Here is a 27,528-nt window from a genome sequence, read left to right on the forward strand (position 1 = left end):
CTCCTGCTTTCAGTAAACATTTCCCAAAATCCTACATTTATATCATTCCCATATTCATCTTTAAATACTGTCACATTATCATCCACTTAAAAACCTCCACCAGCCCTCCACTGTTAAATCCAAATTCCTTAGCCTGACATTCAAGTGTTTCTACAATCTGTTCCCCAACTGTTTTTCCAATACTATAATTCACTAATCCCTAAAACTACCACATACCTCAACCAAACTCCAATGTCTACTCACCACTCAAGTGTACCCAGTTCATTTCTATACAATCAGATGACATACGCCACCCCGGAATGCCTTCTTCATTGTTCACTTACATCTCAAAATTTTCAAAGCTCAATTCAATTTGATCCTTTCCCATGAAATCTTACAGCCCAGGGTAATCTCTCCCTCGTTTGAATTTCTAAACCATTTAGTATATGTACAATTCATTTGCCACTTAATATAATACTTCACACTGTTCTCTGTGTGTATCATGTCCCATTTCAGAGTAAAAACAACTCTAGGAAGGGATAGTATCTTACATCTTTACATCCAGTATATTTTCACAGAAAGCTATACATAGTAAGCACTAATAAAAAACTGTTGACTGAGTGAAGAACACAATCACCTAGCTTCATGAGATACTAGTTATCTGCTCATGTAATACCATTTAAGAGAAAGAAATTATAGAAGGAGTAAGAGAAATAAAAAGTTACTATTTTGCAACCACCATAGTAATAATGGTTCATGCAAGAATCATCAATGGATGCTAAAACCATCTCATCAAAGTTTCTTGGGGAACAGGATATTCATACAACCCCAAAATATATCTGAACAGATAACTTATGAATTACAAAGGGAAAAAAAGGTACCTTCACAGTGGAGAAATCTGGCGGACACCAAGTGATCAAAGTTAACATCACCAATAATGGGATAAACTGACATCATGTGCCTCCTGATGTGATGCACTGAGGACACAACATCACTTATGTATTATTCCTGCCAAAAATGCATAACCTGAAACTAGTCATGAGGAAACAATCAGACAAACCAAAAACTGAGGGACAATCTACAAAACAACTGACCTACACTCTTCAAAAATGTCAATATGCTCAAAGACAAAGAAACCCTAAGGAACTGATCCTGGATTGTTCCTGGATCAGGAAAAAAAAATGCTATGAAGGACAACTGATGAAATTGGAATATGGGCTGTATTAGATAACAGCACTATATTAATGTTAAATTGACTGATTTAGACCATTATTCTTTAGGGTAAAGAGAATTTCCTTGTTCTTAAGAGAACCATTCCAAAGTATTTTCAGGGTACATGAAATCTAAAACTTATTCTCTAACTGGTCAGCAAGGATATCAGTAATAATGGTAATAACAAATATCAATAGAAAGATGGCCAAAAATGTGACAAAATGTTAACAACTGGCCAATCTAGGTGAAGTTACAGTATGCAAGAGGTCATTGTACTATTCATGCAACTTGTTTCTTCAAAATAAAATTTAAAGAACGAATATCCAATACTAATGCAAAACTATGGGAAGTTTTTATGAATCTACCTGACAATCTTAAAGCAAGGCATTGAAGAAAATTTATTTTATAAATGAAATTACATTTTACATGCAGGGGGAAAGTTTGCTCCATGAAAACACTTGCTCTAAAAAAACAAATACGTCTTTTTGAGACCAAAGGCTCTAAAAAACAAATATGTCCTTTTGGAACCAAAGAACCATTTAAAAATATTAAGAGCCCACCACTAATTTATCTTAAAAAAGAGAAAAAAAAAAAAACTCAATTTAATATAGCAAAACTCAGTTAAAATGAATGTTAGTTTCAATTAGTGAAAAGTCTTAGCATTTTTTCAACAATGTAATTCTATTATTCAAATATACAGAGCAAGTAGAAAAAGCTGAAATGCACTGACTGATTAAATAGTTTTAAGCAAAAAAAAATCTGTAATTAGCATATTAATTAATAACGTCTTATAATGACTGAAAAAGTTTGCTTTTAACCATGATATAGAGAATACATTTATCATAGATCATGAACCTCATCTTCCTTTAATTATCAACAATTCTGATTTAGCCATCATAAATTTTGATTGAGAATTTTTATAATACAGTAATGAAGTGACTTTGAGTCAAAGAAACTATGTTATAAAGGATTTTCTACATTCAATATTATTAGAAACAGTCCTTTAAAGTTGGATACCTTATTTATGAGATGTTCGGTAACAACTTCTCTCAGTCCAGTGTAGAGCTTTTCTCCATGTTTATGCAAAACCATTGTATATGCATTTCTATAGAGCTCCTCAAAACTAAGACCACTGTTATTCTTACGCTGGATTTCTTGAATTGCGTTTTTCAGAAGGTCCCAAATGCTGTTTACATATTTTTCATCCATGGTCATCTGTAATATCCGAGAGAGAGAGAGAGAGAGAGAGAGAGAGAGAGAGAGAGAGAGAGAGAGAGAGAGAGAGAGAGAGAAACAAAAAACCAATGGTTGAAAATCTTCCTATATTTGCCAATATAGTAAATATTTTATCATATGGTTATGACTATAAATCTGTATGACTTATTTAACAAAATGATTTTAAAGTCTGGCAGAAATAGAGAACACATTTAAAAATAGTTTCTAAAGCTGACAGAAGCAATTTCTTTTAATCCTTTAGACCTCCCTCCTTTCTTACCTGTAGGAGAACCCTCTACTTTAAATTAAAATTAGTATGGTAATACTTCCTTTAATCAAAAATTTATTTAGTAGAATACCAGAGTCCAGAAAGATGCTGGAGCCAAAAGGGTTCCTTGAATAGAAAAAAACTAGGGACATGAATATTATTTCCTCTTCCTAATGAGTTACAATACACCTTAGCAAATTTAAAGATTTGGAGACAACCAATTAAAAACATACACACATTTTCTTTGTTTCTCATTTGCATTCTTCGAGTTTCTTCCTTTCCCAGTTTAGAGTCCACGGTCCATCACTGTAACTACTTTGTATACATCCATAAATCACTTGCCCCACCATCTCTACAAAATATTTTTCAGGCTACCCCAATTGCCCACCTGCTGGTCACCTGTACCTGTGTAGCTGAAAGTAAATGAAGAATAACATATTTCATCAGTCTCAGTTTAAATTCATAACCACTAGCCACAAGTAGGCCCCTAGTACAAAATCACAACCCTACTGTTTTAGCCCCCCGACTATTTTCCTAGATGATCTTACACCGTCTTTCCTCCATCCTCACTCTGGGATGATGTTTACCTGCTGTTCCACTGAGAAAACAGAAACAACCTAATTAGACATTGCATAAGCTCCAATGACAACCACAACCTATCTGCTTTTATGCCAATATAATATGTCTTCTATGTTATCACAGATGAGCTGTGCCTAATTTTTATACCCAAAGCATGACCAGAAGCATTGGCATCAACTAGGAATTTGTTTGAAATGCAATTTAGGTCCCACCCCAAAATGTGCATTTTAACAAGAACCCAGGCTGATACCTATACACATTAAAGTTTGATAAGTACTGCTTTAGTTCCATCCCACCTCACCTTTTCAAAGACCTCACTTTAGCAGTCTCCCTTCCCAGTAGCAAGTTTCCCCTCTCTACTAGATTCATTTCCATCAGCATTCAAAAACTGTCAAGTTTCCCATTTTAAAAACAAACAGATTACTGCAAAGGAGAGGCTAAACCTGCTTATAACTGTGCCTAAGAGTCTCCCCGAGTGCTTCTTTGTTGCTCAAATGTGGCCCTCTCTCTCTAATTAAGCCACCTTGGCAAGCGATCTGGCTGCCCGCCCCCCTTTGTGTGACCTGACTCCCAGGGGTATCAATCTCCCTGGCAATACAGGATATGACTTCCAGGGATGAATCTGGACCTGGCATTGTGGGATTGCGAACATCTTGACCAAAAGGGAGATGCAAAATGAAATGAAATAAAGCTTCAGTGGCTGAGAGATTATCTAATGGAGTCGAGAGGTCACTCTGGTGGACATTCTTATGCACTATATAGATAATACTTTTTAGGTTTTAAAGTACTGGAATAGCTAGAGTAAATACCTGAAACTACCAAACTCCAACTCAGTAGCCTTGACTCTTGAAGACAATTGTACAACAATGTAGATTACAAGAAGTAACAGTGTGATTGTGAAAACCTTGTGGATCACACTCCCTTTATCCAGTGTATGGATGGATGAGTAGAAAAATGGGGACAAAAACTAAATGAAAATAGGGTGGGATGGGGAGGGGAAGATGTGGGTGTCCTTTTTTACTTTTCTTTTTTATTCTGATTCTGAATTTTCTGGTATAAGGAAAATGTTCAAAAATAGATTGGGGTGATGAATGCACAACTATATGATGGTATTACGAACAGCTGATTGTACATCATGGATGACTGCATGGTATGTGAATACATCTCAATAAAACTGAATTTCAAAAAAATTGAGTGCAATATTAGCGATCAATAAAAGGGAGGGGTCAGGGGTATGGGATATTGGGGGTCTTCTTTTTTCTTTTTCTTTCTTTTTATGGAGTAATGCAAATGTTCTAAAGTGATCGGGGTGATGAATAAACAAATATGTGATGATACTGTGAACCACTGATTGTATAATTTGGATGGATTGTATGGTGTGTGAATATATCTCAATAAAATTACATTAAACAAACAAAAACAAAAACAAAAACAGACCTTCCAAACCTCACATATTCTCCCATACCTCTTTCCATTTATAGTAAAATCACAGGGGTTGGGCTTGGGGACGAGTTTCTACATGCACTGCCTCCAAGTCCCATCTTTCCATTGTACCTTGAATCCATTCCAACCAAGCTTTCATCTCTATCATTATAATGAAATTACTCTGAGAAGATCACCAGTGACCTCCACATTGCTAAACTCAGTGGTCAGTGTTTCAATTATCATCTTACTTGACCTGTCCAGCAGCATCTGAAAAAGCTGATCACCCCTGCTTCTTGAAACAGATTCCTCACTTGCCTTCCAAGCAATATCATCTCTTGATTTTCTTCCTTTTTCACTGGTTCTTCCTTGTCAGTCTGCTTTACTGGTTCTCATTCGTCACCACAACCTCAACTGTAAGGGCTCAGATTCTAGAGCTCGTATCTAGCCACACTCAGTTTCTAGGTGGGGTTGATCTCATTCAGTCTCATGCTTTTAAATACCATTTACCCAACAAAGACAATCTCAAAATTACACATCCTGTTTGGCCCTCTCCCCTGAATACCAGACTTGAATATATAAGTACTGAGTAGACTATATTACTCAATGCTTCACTTGAATGACTAAAAGGCATCTCAAACTTATCAAGTCTAAAAGGAAAGACCTACCTAATCTTCCCACCCCTGCCAAATTCTGCTGCTTCTGCAGTCTCTTCTGGCTGAGCAAACGTCAACTTCATCCTTCCAGGTGTTAGTAAAAAACCTTGTAATCCTTTTTGAGTACTCTCTCACCTCACTTCTAATCCACCACAGGAAATCTTGTTGTCTCCATCTTCAAAATATATCCAAAATACAGCTCCTCCTCACCATTTCCATAGCCACTATCATCTGTCACTGAGATGACTGCAACAGTCTCCTAACTTGTTTCTGTTTCTGCTCTTGCCCCACTCCCATAGAGCAGGAAGAATGACTTTCTGAAAAATAAGACAAACCACATCACTCATCTGGTCATAACCCTCAAATGACTTCTCATTTCCTTTGGAGTTAAAATCCAAGTCTTCACAATATCCCACAAAGCCTTATTGGATGTGATAATCTTTTTACAGCTGTTCTTCGCGCCCCCCCACCACCCCCCCAACCATCTCCTTGCTATTTTTTGGAATACACCAAACAAGTTCACCTCAGGGTCTTCGTACTTGCTACTGTCCCTATCTGGAATGTTTTCCCCCCAGATATCCATGGGGTTCATTCACTCATGAACCTCAACCCTCTGTTCACCTGTCACCTTACAATGTAGCTTTAATTGCCCACTCCAACCCAACTGTAATCCAACATTCCTTATTCCTTTTCTTTGCCTCCCTAACCAGAGCCAAATGTGAGCTTCATGAAGAGAGGGAATTTTTCACTGCTGAATTCCTTAGTTCCTAAAACTGTATCTGGCATGTAACAGGTACTCATATTTGAGTGAGTGAGTAATTTTCTAATATTTTACTAAGGAGCCCTTTTTATTCCACATAAACCCTATAAATACTGTATTTACAACCTGGGAAACACTAACACTCAGCTTCACATATACTTCCAACCTGAACTGGATAGAAATTACTGAACTAGTATAATTCTCTAAGCCATCCAATGGATATGAATGTGAAAGAGGAAGGATTAAGCAAAATAGTTCCTTCACTGGCCATAGCAGTATAATAAATACTAGATCAACTTGCAATCAAGAGGATCCCTAAGCAGAGGACTCAACTGAGTCTATTATTCTAATCCTTTCTGGAAAGCTTAAAAAAGGAACTCTTTGATTACGTGAGAGGAAGGGGTTGCAGAAAACAAGATAAGATTTAACAAAGGTGTATGAATACTGAAACTTTATATAAATATATATATATATATTTAGATGCTAGGGTGTTGGAATAGCTGGAAGAAGGTAAATGACATGTGGAACTGTAACCTATAACATCCTTTGAAATTTGCTCTATAGCTACTCGTTGAATTGTGCTTTGAAAGTCTTCACCTTTCAGTATATACCCTGTATTGCATAATAAGGAAAGTACTGAACTGTGGAACTGTAATCCATACAATTTTTGGAATTACCTACATCTGCCTGTTGAGCTGTATATCAAAAGTTAACACCTCTCTGTATGAATATTTTACAATAATGGAAATAGCTGAAGTTTTGAAACTGTGACCCATGATATTCCTTGAAATTTGCTAACTACTTGTTAAATTGTACTTTGAAAGTTATCACTATTATGTATACACGTTAAAGTTCACAATAAAAAAATGCATTTAAAAAAAAAAAAAGGAACTCTCTGAAAGAGTAACTTTTTCCTGTTACTCAGATCTTACTCAAACCCCAAGACTATCATAGACTTTTATCAAATGACCTAAACTGCTATCTAATCATATCAGATATCCTGATACATTGGATGCCAACCATATAAAACATAAGTAAGATGTGGTTATCTGTAACTTTTCACCAAATAAAAGATACAAGTCCATGTAATAACGACGACCTCAAATACTTCATGTATATGCAATGTAGGATTTAGTTTACGGACAGCACATGCTGAGGTTATGATGACTCAAACTAAGATACTATTCCTTGACATTAAAGAACACATTAAATTCAAGAAGACATTAAATTCGGAACAACTTCAAAGAAAGAATGAAGTTACTGTGGACTATAAACTCCAGAGAGTTGAGTTTTGGGTAAAACTTCATTCGATCTTTTCTGGTTCTATAACATAAACTCTTAATTCCATAAACACCAACAAACGTACAAAAAGTTATTTACTCAATGCAAAAAAAATTCAAATAGAAACTAAAGAATTTTTAAAATATAAACCAAAAAGATTCAAATATGATACAAATATTCTCAAACAATAAAAAAAAAGAAACAAAAAAGTAATCAAGAGTTGTTTTACAAGCCAAGATTGCATGCAGTATTTTTCTCAGTATCTGTGCCTTACAGATAAGAGTTGAGATGAGTCCAAAAGGACAAAACTGTTCTGTTGTGTGACTGCTAAGGTATAAAATTTTCCAAACAAAAGAAAAGAAAACAGACCCAGAGTTATCAAATATTTACTCAAAATCACAAAACTGGGATTAGAACTCATGTACCCCAAAACCTACTCCAAACCACTGGACTCACCTAACACTCCATGCCACTACTATGGTAAAATAATACTACAGTGCTAATCACTGATTATCTTGGTAAACAGAGTATGATACAGTAGTAGAGAACATAGTTTTGCTGTCAGACAGGCCTGGATTTGTGTCAAGCCATGTAACCTTAGCTTGCCGCCTCTAAGTCCAATTTCCTCACTTGTAAAGTGGTTAATAATAGTATCTATCTCAAAGGACTATCATGAAGATAAAATGAGAATGTCAGTAGAACTTACTCCAGCCCAGGACACAATATAATTCCTCAAACATCAACTAACAAAAAGTGTCCAATGAGCACCAAATGTCAGAAAGAAAGAACGCTTTTCAAGCATAGCAGATAAATACATAACAGATAAAACAAAAGCAACTTAAGAGTATAACCATGTTAAATGCAAATCAGTATAAGGTAGCTTTCGTTCAGAAATATTATTCCCCACTTTGTGTCTCTTAGCCTTCTAGAGCCATTTAAATCATTTTAATCCCCAGGTTTCTGTCCTTGGCTCTTTTCACTCTGCACAGGGTCCTTATACATTTTAAATTATTATGATTACAACTACTAACTACACACCAAGGGTTTTAAAACATGAGACTATGACCACAAGGAATTCTACAGCCTCCTAAAAGGGTATACAAAATATTGCAAATATATATATGTATGTGTACTTTTTTTAGAGGATTGGTCTCTAACTTTTATCAGATTTACAAAGAAGTTTGGTCCATGTCTCAAAGAAAATGAATATTGGTTTATATGCTAAAACTCCCTCATCTTTATTTCCAACCCAAAGTTTAAAACTTCTGTGTTCAAAACTGCGAACAGAGGCCCAAACAGATACTTGGACACCACTGTTTATAGCAGCATTATTCTTAACAGCCAAAAGGTGGAAACGACCTCAGCATACATCAACAAATGAACGGATAAACAAAATGTGGAACATACACACAATGGAATATTTTTCAGCCATAAGAAGGAATGATGTTCTGAGACACACTGTAATATGTAAGAATCTTGAAAGCATTATGCTCAGTGAAGTAAGGCACGTAAGGACAAATATTCTATGATGTCACTTAAAAGATATCTAGAAATAACAAATATGTAGACATTGAAAGTAGATTACAGGTTATCAGGGAATGGGAGTCAAGTGAAGGGGGAGTTTTTGCTTGGTGGGTGTAGTGTTTGTAAACAAAATTTTTAAATAAGCAAACAAAAAAACTCCCATATTCAACTACCTACTATATATCTCCAACAAAAATATATATATCTCCAGACACAGATCAAAGTCACAACATCCAAAATCCCTAGTGAACTCACTCACCCAGCCCACCAAATCTTTCTCCTATTTCTTGAATTCTGGAGTGGCAACACCAATCACTGGTTCCACAAGCTAGAAGCATAAGCACTGTCCTTTATTCTTTTCTTTATTCCCCTTCTCATCCAACCATCAAGCGCCACTGATACTAAATCCAAAATAACTTGCTCTTTATCTCTACATTTCAGTGTCCACTGTCAAACCTACTCTGCTCACCTCCCCTCAAATGTCTTAAGCCCCGCCCCTCCTTTCTGCCTCTTTATGATTCTTTACATATCCTCTGAACACAGTTCAAGTGTCACATCCTCCAGGAATCCCTCCCTGACCTCCTCATGCAAAGTTAATGGTTCCTTCTCAGTGCTTCCACAATACTCAGGTTGTATCTCTATCCCCTCATTCACACACTGCTTCATAACTGTCTGCACATTTTTTGTCTCCCACTAGGCTGTGCATTTTCCTTCAATGCCACTTAGGACGCCATTGACTGAATGACGTCTGCTGAATGAGTACTGTTTTGCCCATGTTACACCAATGCAATTCTGAAAACAACATTTGAATGACTAGGCACAATGGTATGGAAACAATATTTTAATGTGATTATCTAAAGCAAATAAAACAATTTAAAAATAATCAGGTGTCCTTTTCAAATAGAAATGAAGTACAATAATGTACAAGAGACAGACACTCAATTCATGTATCAACTAACTAAATGCCTCAGAAGGCTGCTTAATCATAATGCATAAAATAAATGTTAACTGGGAAGAAAACAGAAGGAATAGGCCCTACAAGAGATGAACAAGCTACAATCTCTTAATCAATCAAATCCGAAAACAAGAGGCCAAGTAAGATGGGATTCAAGTGCAGATTCCAATACAGAAATACTCTTTGGTTTCAGCATCAAGTAGACAAATGGTGTCAAAATATTACTATGTTATTGACGAACCTAAATTTCTCACTCACCCCACCTTGATGCAGAATATAGTACTAACGGCCAATGAAACTTAAAAGGACTAAACGTTAAAGTCCAATCTCATCATTATGTTAATGGTAAATGCATCACTCTATACTGACACATACATTTCACTTACAGAGTAATAAAATTTAAAGGACCTAACCTCATGTTAAGTTACGGACATTTTTTTTTTTAAATAGTAACATTATTTTAAAGTAATATTCTAAACTATTTGAGCAGGATTTTAATCCTAACAATGAAATTTATTGACTTAGGTTGCAATAATAGCAAATACTCTTAGGAAGGGATTTGGCAACAATGTTTTGGCAAAACAGTAAAACAGAATGCATGCATACATATATATGAATTTAATGTTTGCTATCTAATTATTAGATGAATATAGTACCTTTCTCCAAGAAGCTCCAGTTACAAAGTAACCAGGAAGCGAAGTAAATTCATTTAGCAATAAAAGAAACAAAAATTGGTTTTGGTGGAATATATGTAACTACATATTCCTAAATGCTTACGGTTTAGAGATTTAAAAACCAAATCAAAACTTTAAATTTAAAATGTGACCTTAACCCCCAGGGCCTCCCCCAATCCAGTATTAAGAATCAGTAACAAAAAAACTCTAATTTTTCTTGTTTTCTCTCACAAGTATCTCCGGTTGTTCATCTACTTTACTTCAAACAATACATAAAAACATAACCTCCGAAACACTTGAATTTGAAAGCATGTCAATCTCTTAAATACTTACACATCTTGAAGGTACTGTAATTACTGAGGGTAGGGAAGAACTACTTCATGAGAAAAATTAAAAACTAAAATGAAGAGAACTGTATTCTTCCCATCCACTGCACAAAAAAGGACAAGAAGTCTTTTGCACCCTGTGAATAATTTCCTACAAGAAGAAATTTAGAACAGGGTGGGTGGGGGAAAAGGGTGAGAATTTGACATTCCAGGCAATTCAGAATGACACAGCTAGAAAAAACAAACAAAGAAAAAAGGCTTGATGTTAATTTCAAACTTCAGTCTCAAAAAAAGCTGCTTTGGTTACCAGATATCTGAGGAATCACACTATTCTCATCAGTCACAACTAAGCCATAAATTACATTAGGAGGCGCCCTCTCAGATTTAAGCAACTTAAGAGTCAATAAGGTATATCTTCATTTTACTACATCCCCCATAATATAGGCTGCAGAGATGACAATCAAAAATTAAGATTTGAATGCAGTTCAGTTACAGATAATACTGATGACTCTTATCTGATGATCAATAACTATTCAATGATTTATGACATCCGCAATAATCTCATTTAAACCATTAGTTAAACTTCAAGCAATCTCAACCATCAAAAATATAGCCAAGTCTCCAAACTTCAAGGTAAAGAGCACTGTGGGGTACCATTAAACAGACTTTGGAACAGTTATTTAACTTTTGTAAACCTCAATATCCTCATCTGCTTGTAGCAAGATGAACAGGAGAGGATGATAATTACATGGTAATTAAGACAGCTTGTGAAAGCACCTGACATATAGCAGCACTTGGCCAATAAACTAATTTCCTTTCTTCCTTTACTATACAGAAGAGACACAGAGCCCTGTCTAATGTTAAAAGTGAATGTAAAGTTAAGGCTACTAACGTTTGGTTAACTGGTTTCTTTTTGGTTACAGTGGAGGGAGACCAGACAGGAGTGGAAGTTTGCAGCCAGAAATACTAAACGATGTCAAGGAAGGAGAAAAAAGATTAATAAAAAGAAAAGCACTGTAGTCTGGGACAATTCCATGAAATCACAAAGTAAGCCTAATAATCATTCTACTGGCTTCTAAAATCATTAAATGACACAACAATAACATTCATAATGAGAAAGTGAAATCATCAATAGAAGGTTCAATTATGATCTGTATTTCAGTCCTCAACCTGAATGGGCTATTCAAAAATCAATTTGAAAATTTGTTTGGGGAAGTTGGAACAATTTTTTTAAAGACACAAGATTAAATTTCCCTGATTAGCTATGGATTTGTGACAAAACATCTGTCACAAAGTTGACTTATAGCAATGACAATACTATATCTACATGAATGGCTTTTGCCTACATGAAAAAATTTGTGTGTATCATCTCATAATCTGATGAGGACCACAATAAATAAGAAGGAATTATTTAAGTATTCTCATTGAGGCAAGAAGTTTGTCACTGCTGTTTTCACCAATGAAATAAGATGCGATATATTACTGGGCCCCCTGGAACACATTTTATCCAGAGGCTAAATATAATATCATCTTAACTGGATCTCTTCAAACATTACAAACAGAGACCCTCTTTACTAAGAAAATTAGATTACATCTATAACACTACTTTAAAATAATAATGAAATGTGCTGTATTTCCCAACACACTATTAAATCCCAAACACTACTATTTTGGGGTCATGTATAAAACTACTCTTCAAATATTAACTGGAAGATACAAATAGAAAAGCAGGAATCATATTTTGAGTGGAATTTCATAGGAGTAGTAATAATGCTACAGAGGAAAAAAAACAACTTTATATTTAAGTACATTTTTTAGTTCCAAACTTCTATCCTACAATCTAAAATTACTAATTTTAATCAGAAGTAACAATACTTGCTTCTCTTCAGCTTAAGTCACTAATGTTTTCTTTTACTAGATATAGCCACCTCTCCTGAAACTATGATAATGTGTATAAACTCTATTAACTGTGAGACAATAACAAATGTTTTCACCTCAATCAACTACATACAATCCAGAGAGAAAAAGCATGTGACACAATATAAATTGCTACCTTTAGCTTTTAGTCTGAGTGAATCTATTGTAACCAAATGTGTTATAACAAAAGGCCCATCACATAAAATTATTACCTAAAACAGATATCAAGTCTCCTCAGAACTTCAAAAAAACTAAGTATGAACTCACAAAAAAAAGGAGTACGTATGCAAGAACTAACCTTTCAACTGCTTCATATTACTATTTAACTATCATTACTGAAATATTTTATATTTTAACAAACAACCTAAGGCTGAGAAGCTAGTGACTTTTACAATGTCAGGCAAAACATTTTACACAAAGGCCACAGGAGAACACATTAGCATTCAGTTCCTAGTCATTTCTAAAAACTACCTTTAACTGCATTTTTTACAGCTGGAATGAGCCTAAATTACCCCCAGGTTGAGAACTCTTCATTTTACAAATTAAGAAACTGAGGGTTAAGCGGCTTATCCAAGATCACACAGCTAGTTAGAGTAGCGAAGGAATCCAAATGCCCTAAGTTGTGCCCTTCATTACACCATGTTAACTCACATAACCAGGGTGCTCAATATCAAGAAATCATTTTATAATTGAATAGATCCAATGTGAGCACTGAATTACTATGGCTATATACTTAGTTCAGTTCATGAAAAAGAGCTTTTAACTTGAAATCAGTCATGATTCTTCCATAATTCAGGTCATGAGAGTAGTCCTTGGGTAAATTATCCCCTCTAGGCCTTAGTTTCTCCTCATCTGTTAAATAAGATTAGAACAGTCTCTGAAGTTACTTTCAGTTTTTAAAAATTAAGATACTAACACAAATTGGTGCAAATAAATTACATGTTTATTTGGTTAGGGATAGAGGTCATAAAAAAATACAGTTCTTTCATGTCTTATTTGCATAAAATATGTGGAAAAGTAAATTATTACTAATTTAAGATACTTGGTTTTTTGTGCTTCCAAATTCATTTTACTGTTTAACCTATTTTGCAGTCTAGTCTCAAAGAGAAAAAAATTTGACTTAAAGTATTCAAACATGTTAACTTCAAGGAATCACTTTTTTAAAAACAGTACTTAAAAAGATAAATTTCAATTGACTGAAAAAGTAAAAAATCTGTTCAGTCTTACAATTTAAAATAAAATGTTAACATATGCCAACTAATACATCTTTCTTATAGTTTATGATTTTATGGTTTTATTCAACTCAATACTACCAGGGCCCCCTTAAAGTAATTTACATATTCAAATTTTACTGAAACAGATATGTAATTTGATTCAAACTCTTTGAATTTTATTCTCTTACAAGAGCTTGATTACCCCAAATCTAGTGAAGTTTAATCTTGCAAAAGTTCCTCCCGAGGCCCATACCTAATTTTGAATTATTTTCTTAAAGAGAGCACCGAAAGGTATACACTTCAGGGGCTCTGGGTCTGCTGCTGACTAACAATATAAATGGCAACCTTGGAATTAGTTTTCCAATATATTTGTATTAAGAAAATGAATATTTCAATATCTAGCAAATTCTTAACAGGATATAATTAGGCAGTATGGTGTAATAGAAAGAACACAGACTTTTGAGTCAGATACTCTTCAATCCCAGCTCTGCCCTTTCCTAGGGTGAGTATAATCATACATATTTTCCTAGGTCTTTCTAAGCCTCAGATAAGATTTTGTTTTAAAGGTAATAACATCTAAATTTCTTAAGACTGTTGTGAGATTCTGAGACAGTTGGTTCAAAGTACCTAAAACAGAGCCTAACACAAGGATTTCAGCATACATGGCTTCTCTCATTATTTAGTCAAAGATGTTTTTCAAAAGTTATTCATTCTTTCATTTCATTTCATAAATGTGCCAACTGTCTGCTTAGTTTATCTTTTAGATTAAAACTTCCTTAATCTGGACTCCTGGGCAATCTGAACTGTGAGATGAATAGATAGGTATACACACATACATTTCATATATATACTTACATATTATTTGTATGTATTAAAAATACATAATTGATTGTATGTGACTGTATCTAAATAAAAATGCAATAAAAAATACATAATTACTTTCAAGAGGATATAGCAAATAGAATAGGCTAAGTGTTGCCCTGGTTTACATAAGAATGACTTGCAATCAATATATTAAAGCATTCCTTCTAGCAATGATGGCTTTTATAGACAAGTATTTCTAAGGAATACTATATTCTCTTTAAAGTAGATAAAGATTACCCTTTGAAATATATTCATTTGCCTAGCAGTATCCTTTCTCTTCTAACCAGAACAAATTTGGGTCCATTCTTTTCCAAATGATTACAAGCACTAAACAACGAGAAGTCAAATTAAGAAGTTTTTAGTAGCAAACATCTAAGGCAACCACTTGATCAGTTCTCAATTTCCTATTAACTATATCAACTTTGGTAAATAGGACTTACTTTCCTCATCTTTAAAATGGTTAGATTTACTAATTTTAAAGCAATGCTTAGTAAAACTTTTTAGAAATCTTTTACAGTACTCTATTTTATACAAAGGGACAATACAGCAGCTACTATAAAGTGGCCAATGAGGGAGACTCTAAAGATACCTACTCCACCCCCTCCTAAGCTTCTTGGGTTCGTGAAACCCTCCAGGATTCCTACATCAAATGTAATGTTACTTTTAGTTGAAAATTCTGACTTTATGATTAAGAAATTCTTCTTTTTAAATGTCTCAGTTAAATACCACTGTTTACTAGAAAGCACTTTCTGACATTATTCCATTTAATTCTCACAGTCTGTGACAAAGATTGCTATATCCCATTTTAAAGTTGAGAAAAACTCAGTTCATTCATTCAACATTACCTACTGTATACTGTACACTATTGTGTCATACTAAAATCAATTAAAAAAAGAGAAAAACACAAAAACTTGAGGCCTCCTCTAAATGAAATTATGCCTCAATAAAGATGCAGTCCATTCTCTGAAGAATCTGGCTGTAAAAGGAAAGAGACTGTAGCTATTAAGATGGGGAAGACAGGAAAAGGAACACCTTTCTTCTCTGAGATCACAGAAAAGGAGCCAAGAATAAAAAGACACAAGTTAAAATATATAATCAAAAGGGAAGAAAGCTGAAGGAACTTGCACCTAATAACTTGAGTTTCAGAGTGAAGGAGTAGCAAGTTCACAGAAAGAGAGAAGAGAATTGGCAATAAAGAGCTTAAAGATAATGACTGAAGTTTGGAATAATTAACACAGGAAAGGGGAGAGGGAGTTTACTAGGGATGCAAAAAATTGTCCAGCTAATTTAGAGACCAATGCCCTGTTATTTTTCTGCAGGAGCATACAATACTCTGGAATATAGAACCAATAAAGGCAGAGGGTAGAATGATCTAAGGTACATTCTGTTGGTATTTCTGGCCTTGTTCTCAGGAGGTAGCAGGAAATAAGGAGCAACTAGGAAAAGGCAGAACTGATGGTACTATGGCTTGGAGAATGAAAGGGGTCTTCCTGAAATTCAAGGTCACAGTAATGTGAGAAGAAAACACGTAGGACAGAATAATTAAATAATAACAGTTTGCATTTATTTATAACGTACTAATTTTTTCTATCCTTACAACATCCTTAAGAAGTATGTACTATTATTCATCTCCATTCTACAAAAGAGAAAATGAGATTAAGTGACACGCTCAAAATCCCACATCTAGTAAATAGAGGCGCTAAGACAGAATGCAATATTGGAGTTTTAAGGTTTCTAAAGTAGTAGTGGGTTGTCAAGCTCCAGGATAGGGTGAAGATCACTGCAATACAGAGGCCAGGTATGTTTGATGACCACTGTGTATCAAGTGCCTGGCCCATGGTAAGGACTCAATAAATGTATTTTCATAAACAAATGACTGCCTACAAGGATTGGATAAAAGTAAGATATGGACTACAGAGCATGTCTCTGAAGCAGGTATTAAAGTCTTCAATGACTGAAGGAGCATGTGTAAGTTAGTAAATGCCTTAGGTAGAAAGAAGACTAGTTGGCAAGGGCAGGAGCCACAAAAGAGGATGACAGATTTGGCAATAAGAGGCCTCTGGGCCCAATGCTTCAAGAATTATTAAGTAAAACAGATACCCCAATTCCTCAGGGCAAAGCCAGGTCTCAACTGCAGAAAGGGCAGAGGAGGTTAAGAACGGGTTGAGGATATGGGAGAGTTAATATGCAATCAAAGCAGGGGTTTGAAGTGTAACATGCTGGGAGTAAGGGATCAGATGCTAGAGGAATCATGGTACAGGAAGCAAAATGAAGTCTATAAACAGAAAAACTGCACCAAAGATTAACTCTTCTGAAGCTCAATCCTGAGTTACTGCCAATGCATGTGACTACCTTTACTTTGAAATCATTATCATTCCAGGAGGCTAGGCTGACTACCCTTCCAAAGAAAGTGCCACAGATCCTTAATGACCTACTACATTTTAAGACTTGATTTTTAGCTGCAAAAAGAGTTCAAACATTTCAGAGCACTACTTGTATTGACTTATCTAATTAATCAACTACTATGGTTTGGCTTAGAGGAACAGTTTTCTCATTTAATCAATCATTCACTAACCTAACCATCTGCTCTGTGTCTAACACTGAGATAAATGCTTTGTGGTTCAAAAGGGGGCCTGATATAAGTTTGGCAGGGCCCACAACCTAGTTCAGGATTGAAAAGAAAAAGGCAAGACGGAGGGAAAACAGAAATTTAAAAACAAGATTTTTTTTAGATGAACATTTAATGTACAAATTAGAATGTACAAGCCAAACGGGTGTTTACTCCTTCAATAAAATTACACGTTTATTCCAATGATTATGAGAATCATTATTGGAACTTCTCTTTTGAAACTATTCCCCAAGAGTCCATAGCACATTCTTTTGAAATGTCCCAGTGGTACCAAACCTACATCCTTTGAGACTGATTTCTTAGTGTGGTTCATAAATTGGCTCTGAGCTTTTCAAAACATGAGTTCTAAAAATTGTATAAAAAATTTACAGCATCACTAAAATAGATATATAGCATTCCAAGATTACTTACAAAAATAACATTAAACTTAAATACATAAATTTTGGCATAATGATGGCTAAATTTTGGTATAATAGCTAACTGTGTGCTAGGTACTGTTCTAAAATCTCACACCCACCTTGTAAAGCAGGTCCTATCAGTATTCTCATTTTACAGAGGAGAAAACTGAGGCTAAAAGAGGTTAAGTAACACAGCTAGAAAGAGCAGTTGGTATTGGAACCCTGGCAATGCAGAGCCCATGCTCTTAACTATTATACTCTCAGTCTCTTTACTTTTTAATCACATTCCTAATACATATGTTGAATAATACAAAATTATATGAAAATTCCCTACAGACTATCCATACTTTTATTCTTGGTAAGTCATATAAGTAAAGATATGCAAATTAAGTATTAACATACTATTTTTTCACCTTTGAAATTAAAGATACATGTTGACTAAGACACTTCTATACAGTAGACGCTAAACTTGAGAGGCATAATTAATTCTTAAGAGCATTCATTCTAGAGTCTGACTGTCTGAGTTAGAATCCTAGTTCCAAATGACTTAACCTCTCTAGGCCTCTTCTGTAACTCCACAGAATTGTTATATGGATAAAATGCATTTATATAAACAGAGAATAGCACCTGACACATGGTAAACATTCACTAAGTGTTCAATATTACTATTACTACCCTTCTGGAGGTCAGTTTGGCAATATATACCAATTACGTTTAGCCCAGTAATTCCATAATCATGGACGGGCACAAATATTTATTTGACTAGTCACAGTTGCCTTACTTATAATAGGGAAGGTATGAAATCAATGGAAGCAAAGTGCTGAGCAGTAGGGAAAAGGTTAAGCAAACTGAGGTACTATGGAGTATTACACAGTTATTTAACAATCATGTTTTCAGAAATAAAATTTAACATGAGAAAATATGTACAGTAAGAGTGAAAAAATGGCAGTATATAAAATACCATATCTCAATTTTACTGTGCACTGTGTATGAAAGTTTGACAGAAAATATCAAAATGTTAATATTGCTTATTCTCAAATGGTAGGATTACAATGATTTTTATATACCTTATAAATTTAGATATTTATCAAACTGTCATGAATTTGCATCACTTTTATAATTAGAAAAACTACTAAAACAAAGTATTGCTTTGACAAACTACATCAGAATAGTTTTCACAAAACATTAATAGAGTCTCACCAAATTGTAATTTATAATTATTTCATTGATTTATTCTTACTAATAACACCAATACATTTTTGCTGACCTTACAATGGGCAAACAAGAACTATTTCCAAAAGTTTCGTTATTTAAAACTACAAATTGTTCAGTAACTTTTATAAAAATCTAAGAAAACTGCTTTAAAAACTCTATATACAATCCTGAATGAAAATAGTAAGAAAAAATTATCTCTAAGCTCTCCCAATTTATATTACAAAGAGAATGCATACTACTTTCTCTAGTCTTAATTATATAATCTTCCTGAACTAGACAAATGCTGCCAATACTTAGCTACATCTGAAGAAGACTGAGTGATGTGCAAACAAATGAAGCTTTCCCTATTTTATTCAAACGGCTCAAATTTGTGACCAATGTGCTATTTAAAAGGCCAAATTTTCACACTATATTTACTACTAAAATAGTTTAAAATTTAATACTGGTATTAATAATTTTCCATTCTCCACGGAAATGCTATCTAGGAAGACAATGCAAAATAACCACTTTATAGATAACTAATTTATGCTCCTTGAATTTCCCAACTTCTAAAGCCAGAGAAACAACTACAATACAGCTGACTCTCCCAGAACTATTACACAGAAAAAATTAGCAACATTTTAATGAATCTGTTACACCCTACTCCATAATTTCCCTACGTAAATACATATTGAGAGAAAAACAAATTTATAGCTAATTCCCTTCTCCATGTGATTGGCAAGACTTTTACTCAGTTCTCCTGTGTATGGCCCAGGTAATACTAGGCAAAATTTCTCTTCCCTAAGGATGAGAAACCTATTATGAAGATCAAAGCTATTTCCCAAAACTTGACAAATATCACTATAGTTAGAAAAACAAAACTATTCACTACCCCCATTTATTCTTAGACCATTCATGCTCTTAGGTACATCACAAATGATCTTAAAACTCATTTTGTTCATTAATGTCAGTCCTTTGTGGGCTCCATCAAACAAAACCTCCAAATCATTCACTTGTCTATGCTACAAAGATTACTCTCTATGGATCTCTTCTAGAGTTACAGAGATTTCACAACCAGGGATCCTTTCTTATCATGATTTAGCATGCTTTTATTAACTAGTAACTGAAGCCATTTCTAGGATCTCAAGACAGAGATCTTAAGAGCCTGATCCCCTTCAGTCACATGTCTCCTAAACTATGAAAGCTGAGCTAAGAATGGCAAATCCAGAGGAGAGGACAACATTTTCATTCAAACATTTTACTTGTGATACCAACAAAGCTTTTCACATCTTTGTGGACCAAACCCCTGACAGCACAGATGGCAAGGAATGGCTTTTCAAAGCAAAGGTTCATCTGACAGCAATTAACCCTACATAGTGAAGGAAAGACTCAGGAGTAAGACATATGGGAACAGCAAGGAAAAGAAGAGCAGGGATTTCCTGGGGCCACATTATTTAGTCCAAACCTGTATGATTTCAGGAGTTCCACAATTACAGCCTTCTTATATAAGAAACTTTCTACTACAGCTTTCTTATATAAGTTTAGTGGCCCTTGCTGTGACTTTGGGTAAAAAAAAAATTTTTTTTAAATGTATTAACAAAAACATGTAAAACATCAAATATTTTGTACACTGCAAGAAAGCTCAGAAATTGAAATAAACTTATTTTCTGTCAGCAGTTTATAAATACAGAAAGTTCCTTATCGTTTTTCATCTTAAAAAGAACCAGTTTCTTTTGAAATCATATGAAAAGGTTAAATGCAAATTGTGCATTAAAAGGTGGTATGGGGAGGAATCTAAGATGGCGGCTAGGTGAGACAGGGTAAACAAACACCTCTGTGAAAAATACTACATAAAAACCAGAAAGTGACCCAGAACACCAGTTCCAGCGATACATCAGCTGGACAAGGTCTGCTAAATCCACAGGGACCATGCATTTGGTGAAACCGGGAGTCGGCATTCTGAAATGAAGGTCCTGGAAGAGCATGGCTAAGAAGGGGGACCCACTCGGAAATCCCAGGGACCCTACCCAATACTAAGGACTTGTGGGTCAGCAGCAGAGACAATTTGTGGCAAGACTGAAATGAAGGCTTAGACTCTTGCAACAGCCTTAAATCTCCGGGAACACCTGGGAGGTTTGATTATTAAAGCTGCCCTGCCTCCCTAACCACCCATACACATGCCCCACATTCAGGGCAGACAGCACCAACAACACACACAAACTTAGTGCACCAACTGAACCCCACAAGAATCAGATCCCCACGCACCACAAAGTTAAGAACTGACTTGAGGGGAATACGTGACTCGCAGATGCCATCTGCTGGTTAGTTAGAGAAAGTGTATGCCACCAAGCTGTAGATCTGACAAATTAGAGATTGGTATTTTTTATAACCTGAAAGAACCCTATCAAGTATAGCAAATGCCAAGACGCCAAAAACAACAGAAAATCTTAAAGCATATGATAAAACCAGATGATATGGAGAACCCAAACCCAAACACCCAAATCAAAAGATCAGAAGAGACAGTACTTGGCACAATTAATCAAAGAACTAAAGTCAAACAATGAGAGCTTGGCACAGGATATAAAGGACATAAAGAAGAAATTGCAAGAGTAAATTAAAAAAACAGAAGATCTTATGGAAATAAAAGAAACTGTTGGCCAAATTAAAAAGACTCTGGATACTCAAAATACAAGATTAGAGGAAGCCGAACAACGACTCAGCGTCCTCAAGGACCACAGAATGGAAAATGAAAGAACAAAAGAAAGAATGGGGAAAAAAATCTAAAAAATCGAAATGGATCTCAGGGATATGATAGATAAAATAAAACATCCAAATTTAAGACTCACTGGTGTCCCAGAAGGGGAAGAGGAAGGGTCAAGGTCTAGATGGAGTATTCAAAGAAACTGTTAGCGAAAACTTCCCAAACCTTCTACACAATATAAATACACAAAGCATAAATGCCCAGTGAACTCCAAATAGAATAAATCCAAATAAACCCACTCCAAGACATATTCTGACCAGACTCTCAAATACTGAAGAGAAGGAGCAAGTTCTGAAAGCAGCAAGTGAAAAGCAATTCACCACATACAAAGGAAACAACATAAGGCTAAGCTGTGACTACTCAGCGGCCACCATGGAGGTGAGAAAGCAGTGGCATGACATATTTAGAATTCTGAGGGAGAAAAATTTCCAACCAAGAATACTTTATCCAGCAAAGCTCTCCTTCAAATTTGAGGGAGAGCTTAAATTTTTCACAGACAAACAAATGCTGAGAGATTTTGCTAATAAAAGACCTGGCCTACTTCAGATACTGAAGGGAGCCCTACCAAAAGAGAAACAAAGACAGGAGAGAGAGACATAGAGAAATTTAACAGACATATATAGAACATTACATCCAAGGTCACTAGGACACACATTCTTCCCTAGTGATCACGGATCTTTCTCCAGAATGGACCGTATGCTGAGACATAAAACAATCCTCAATAAATTAAAAAAAAAAAAAAAAAAAAAATTCAATTTGTTCAAAGCACATTCTCTGACCACAATGGAATACAAATAGAAGTCAATAACCATCAGAGACTTGGAGAATTCACAAACACCTGGAGGCTAAAAATGAGGGGGAGATGAAAACACTCCCAGATAATCAAAAGCTGAGGGACTTCATCACCAGTAGATCAGTCCTATAAGAAATGCCAAAGGGAGTTGAGCAGGCTGAAAGGAAGGGACACTAAACAACTGACTGAAACTACATGAAGAAATAAAGAATTCCAGTAAAGACCACATGGTAAATATAAATACCAATACTACTGCATTTTTGATTTGTAACTCCACTATTTACTTCCTACAGGATCTAAAATACATAAACTGTAATGATAAAGCAGTGGTTTTGGGTTCAATGCAAAATATGTAATTTTTGACAAGAACTACATAAAGGTGGGGGAATAGAGGAGTAAAGGAACATAGTTTACGTGCCCTATTGAAGTTACGTTGGTATCAAAGAAAAACAAGATTGTTATAGATTTAAGAGGTTAAATAAGCCTCAAGGTAAACACAAAGAAAGTATCAGAGAGTATGACCATAGAGATGAAAAGTAGAGCATGGGTTACAGGAAGTGGGGGAAGGGGCAATGGGGAGTTAAGAAATGAGTGTAGGGTTTCTGAATGGGGTGAAGGGAAATTTCTAGTAATGGATGGTGGCAAGACGATAGCATTGCAACATTCTAAATGTGATTAATCCCGCTAATGGAACGCCAGGGAGGGGATGGAATGGGAAGATTTAGGCTGTATATATGTTTCCACAATTGGGGGGAAAAAAAAAAGACAGTCTAAATAGATGACAATTAAATAAATGCCAAGGATGATCCTGCATAGGATCTGAGGATGGAGTAGAGGAGGCTCAAAGGGACACAGATGGGACATAAGGAAATATAGAATGTAAGCTTTGTATCAATGTTGAATTTCTTGAACTTCTTAGCTGTGCTTAATGGGAATGCATAAAAGAATGTTCTTGTTCACGGGAAATGTATATGTGAATTATATTGTTTGTTCAAGGATGTGTGCAGCTTGCTCTCATGTGTTCAGAAAACAGAGCAAATGATGGATGATGGGAGGGAGGGAGGGAAAGAAAGAAATGGTGTGACAGGATGCTAAAATAAAATTTTAAAAAAAAAGGTGGTATGACACAACTTTTACTCCTGTGAACAATGGTAAAGGCACACTTTAAATATGCATTCAAATCACTAAATGAACCTATCTTCACTAAAAGGACTATATCGAGAATATACTCACACATCTATACACTATTCTGTAAGTTCACTCACCACTCTATTTTGCAGTAAAATCAAAATGCTCCAAAAACATGTTTTCATTCTTTTGACAAATGAATTTTGTAAAACGTAAGTGAGCGTTTGAGACTTGGGGGTAAACTACAATTTCCTTTAACTTATATGTCATTATGTATCCAAATGCTACGGTTAAAACCCAATAATTTTAGGTATGTACCACTGTATACACAAAAACAATATATTTTTTTCTTTAAGGAAGACTATTTACTACTTCTGACTAGTGACCCATGAAGGCTGTAGTTATGTAGTCAAGGTCGCTAACCTGGAAGAAAGGAAAAAGGAGGTCTATAAGTACTTAACCACCAGAGGATAAGTAAGTTGAAGAGCATTCACTGAGGGATAATGAAGGCTCAAGGAACTATAAATGAAAATGTATATATTTAAAAATATAATGGTTCTTTTCCACAGGAACTATTTATGAATACATTATCATTAATATTTATGAATTAGTAATGAAAAACTCACGCTTCTAAAAATTAGCAGGTATTAACTACTGAACATCAAACACTTGCAAACTTCTATTAATGGATTTTAGAAAAACAGGGCAATAAAGTATAGACAGAGAGAGTCTAATTAGCTCATAATCATACAGCATTTTAAGTAACATTAAGTAGGATCTTGAAAAATAATAATAAAACTAGTTGCAGTACTATTTGTTAACCTATCACACAATATAATACTTGTCAGCTAAAGGAGTAAGAAAATTCACTCCCATCCCAGCCCAACAATACAAGCTCCAGAAAGCAGGTATCTCTGTCTTTCAAGCTGCAAAGACATATCCCAGAGGTCCTTAGAACAGCACATGGCACACATACTCAAAATATTTATTGAATGAATGAAAGGATAGGGGAACATAAAAAGAGGAGGCTAATCTAGAGATCCACGAGTTGATTATACATGTAGTTAAAGGAAAAACAGAGACACAACTGGTTAATCAGAATATTATTAATATAACAAGTCAGTTGACGTCAACTGTGAACTATTTCACATTTTTAGCAATAAATCTCAACTAGAAGAGCTCAGACTTCGAGAATGAGCAATGTTAAGATAGCAAACATTCCCTAGAAAACCTGCTATTTAATTCACAAAAGTCTGAATAGTTCTAAATTCTGCTGAAAAAGGTCTTAGTAGGAAAACATTACTCACAAATTCATATATTCAGCTTTTTGCCCCATTATAAGGGAAAACATGTAAGTGAGTTTCATTCGTACTTTTGCCAACATTTCTCACTTTCTGATGAAGTGTCTCACATTTGCTTAGGAAAAAACTTCAAAAATTCAAAACCCCTTTAAAGGGTATCAAAACATGTATGTCTCCAGAGTATACCCTTTCTCTACCTTTATTTACATAGAGTCTTAAATTTCTAAACAGTGACATTCATATTATGTCCTCGGAATTTCAGATTTCTGCACCAGGTGTATTCTTTTCTTTTAAATTTTAAGAATTCAGAGAGGCCCTCAAGTTCTTTGGGACTAAGTTACTCATTCAACTAGGACAATTATATTAAGATTAAGTCTTTCCTCTATGCAAACAGTGCACTTTAGAAAAAGCATGCTTCAAAAAAAATGAGCACAAATGCCCTCCCTTCCTCCTTCACCTTATATGTTTATGATTTTGAAAAAGAAATGCCAAGATTCTCTAATTTGACTTTTCAAAATCCATTCTAGTTCAACTACTAGTTTATCTATCCTGACGTATGCCTGTTACTATAGCGACATAAGCAAGTATGTCCAGTTTCTCTATTACAGCAGTACGTTTTAATTGCTTGCCATTGGCTATCTGAATCAGATAGACATCAGAAGTTATACCCTATATAACTAAACGCCGCAAGCGTTTGACTCAACACGATACCTAAAAAGAAAAAGTTTCTAAACAGAACACGTTTGCTGTCACTAAAACCGACAGAGCAAAGCAACTCAGGGTAGTGACTCTATTCACTCTTTAGGGCTTCCAAGGCTGGGAAATCGAGGACGAATTGTCCAATTTGTTCTCTTGCTTCCCCTTGTCCCTCATACGAGTGGCGAGGCAATTCCTGCACGAGAAAATTTGTAAAGTGCTTTGGACGGTTGTGGGATGAAAGATGTCATAACTATACCGATGTATTACCATCGAGCATTACGTGGAACCACTGTCACTGCGTCGAGGGTAGGTTGATGGCCATAACCCTTCCTAAGGAGGGGGGAGAGGAGGAAAGAGAGAGAGAGAGAAAGAATAGTCCCCTTCATCCCCCTAAAAACTTGGCCGTCTTCTAAGCTGGACTATTTTTTAAACCCCTGCAAATCGTACGTAAAAAGTTACACACACACCCCATACAAGGAGAACTACGACAAGTCCCCATCCCTGCAGGGCTGGGAGTCCCGGGAAACGAGCGAGGAGAGGACTGCCAGGGTATGGGCCTACACCCCAGTAACGAGGGAAGGTGCTGGGACCAGCGAAGAGGCTCCGGCCACAGCGACGCCCGCCGACCGGCTGGCAGCGCAGCTCCCGGCTTTGGGGCGGGGAGCTGGGCCCGGGCGCCGGGAACAGCCCAGGAGGGCGGCCGCGCCGGGGCCCCGAGCCGCCCGGTTGTCGCGAAGGCTCGCGCCCCGCGGCCGGCGGGCGTGGGGGGGAGGGGAGACTGGGCCTGCGGCCTGTTGGGGGAGTTCAGCCCGGGCCTCGCGTGCGGCTCTCGGCCGGGGCCCCGGCCCCGGGGTCCCGGGCGCCAAGAAGAGACTCACCGGAAAGGCCCGGATCCGCATCTTGGTGTCCTTCCGGCTGCCCGTGCCTTTGCTCAGATTCGACATGGTGCTCGTCCCCTCCCCGGCGGCGGCTTCAGGTCGCACTCCCAGCGCCGGTGTCACATTTAAGGAGGGCGGTCAGGCGAGGGGCGACGCTGGGGGCGGCGGCGGCACGGCCCCCGGGCTGGGCTGGGCGAGCTGGCCGGCCCCTGGGCGGCCGCGGCGGCGGCGGCGTCGCGGGCTCAGGCGGCTCAGACTCGGCTACGGGGCTGCGCTGGCGCGGCGACTCCGCGGGGTCCCCTCACGCCCGGCTCCGCTCCCTTTATCGCGCTCCTCCGCGATGGCGGCGGCGGCGGCGACGGACAAACATCTCACTGCGCAGGCCGAACGTCCTCCTCCTCCTCCTTCTCCTCCTCCGCCTCAGCGAGGCGAGATCCGGCCCAGAGGGTGGAGGGGGGAGGAGGGAGGGAGGAGAGCCGGAGAGTGGAGAGATTGGGGGGAGGGGGGTGGGAGGAAGGGAGGGGGAGGCGGGCGGTGCGGCGCGATACTCAGATCTCGCGAGAAGGGGGCGAGCGCGCTACTTCAGGTGGGGCGGGGCAAAGCCCGGGAGCGGGAGGGTGCAGAGAGAGGGTAGGAGGGGAAAGGGGAATTGCAGAAATGGGAGGGGCTAGTGGGGCGGGGAGTAGGGAAAGGGGCGGGGCTGAGGGCGGAAGGTGTTAGCAGCCTTCTCCACAAGCAAGCGTCGGAGACCCGGCTCTGGGCAGAGATGGTTGCTGATTGGTGGAGCGCGGCCTGTCACGTGGGCAGAGTGGGCAGGGGAGGTTCCGAGAGGCGCCTGGGCAGGGTAGTGGACTGGACTGGCCAGGGCTGGGGCGGAGGAGGGCAGTCTCGGGGAGGAGCG

The 27,528-nt window shown here is 36.9% G+C and overlaps 1 protein-coding gene across 2 annotated transcripts in view; it reads right to left on the reverse strand.

Moving 5' to 3' along the window:
* CUL3 (cullin 3) overlaps positions 1-27,098 on the reverse strand; it is a 90,655-nt gene extending 63,557 nt beyond the window's left edge. The window contains exons 1-2 of one of the 2 annotated variants that reach the window (XM_037848554.1): positions 26,628-27,098; positions 2,209-2,406 (exon numbers count right to left, since the gene is read on the reverse strand). In XM_037848554.1, the coding sequence (XP_037704482.1) occupies positions 2,209-2,406; positions 26,628-26,693 (264 nt within the window). In that variant the 5' untranslated portion in view covers positions 26,694-27,098. Of the gene's footprint in view, positions 1-860; positions 982-2,208; positions 2,407-26,627 lie in introns of those variants that run through there. The other variant, XM_037848555.1, reaches the window with a different exon arrangement.
* Between the last annotated feature and the right edge of the window lie 430 nt (positions 27,099-27,528).

The sequence above is a fragment of the Choloepus didactylus genome, chromosome 9, assembly GCF_015220235.1.
Source record: "Choloepus didactylus isolate mChoDid1 chromosome 9, mChoDid1.pri, whole genome shotgun sequence".
NCBI lineage: Eukaryota > Metazoa > Chordata > Mammalia > Pilosa > Megalonychidae > Choloepus > Choloepus didactylus.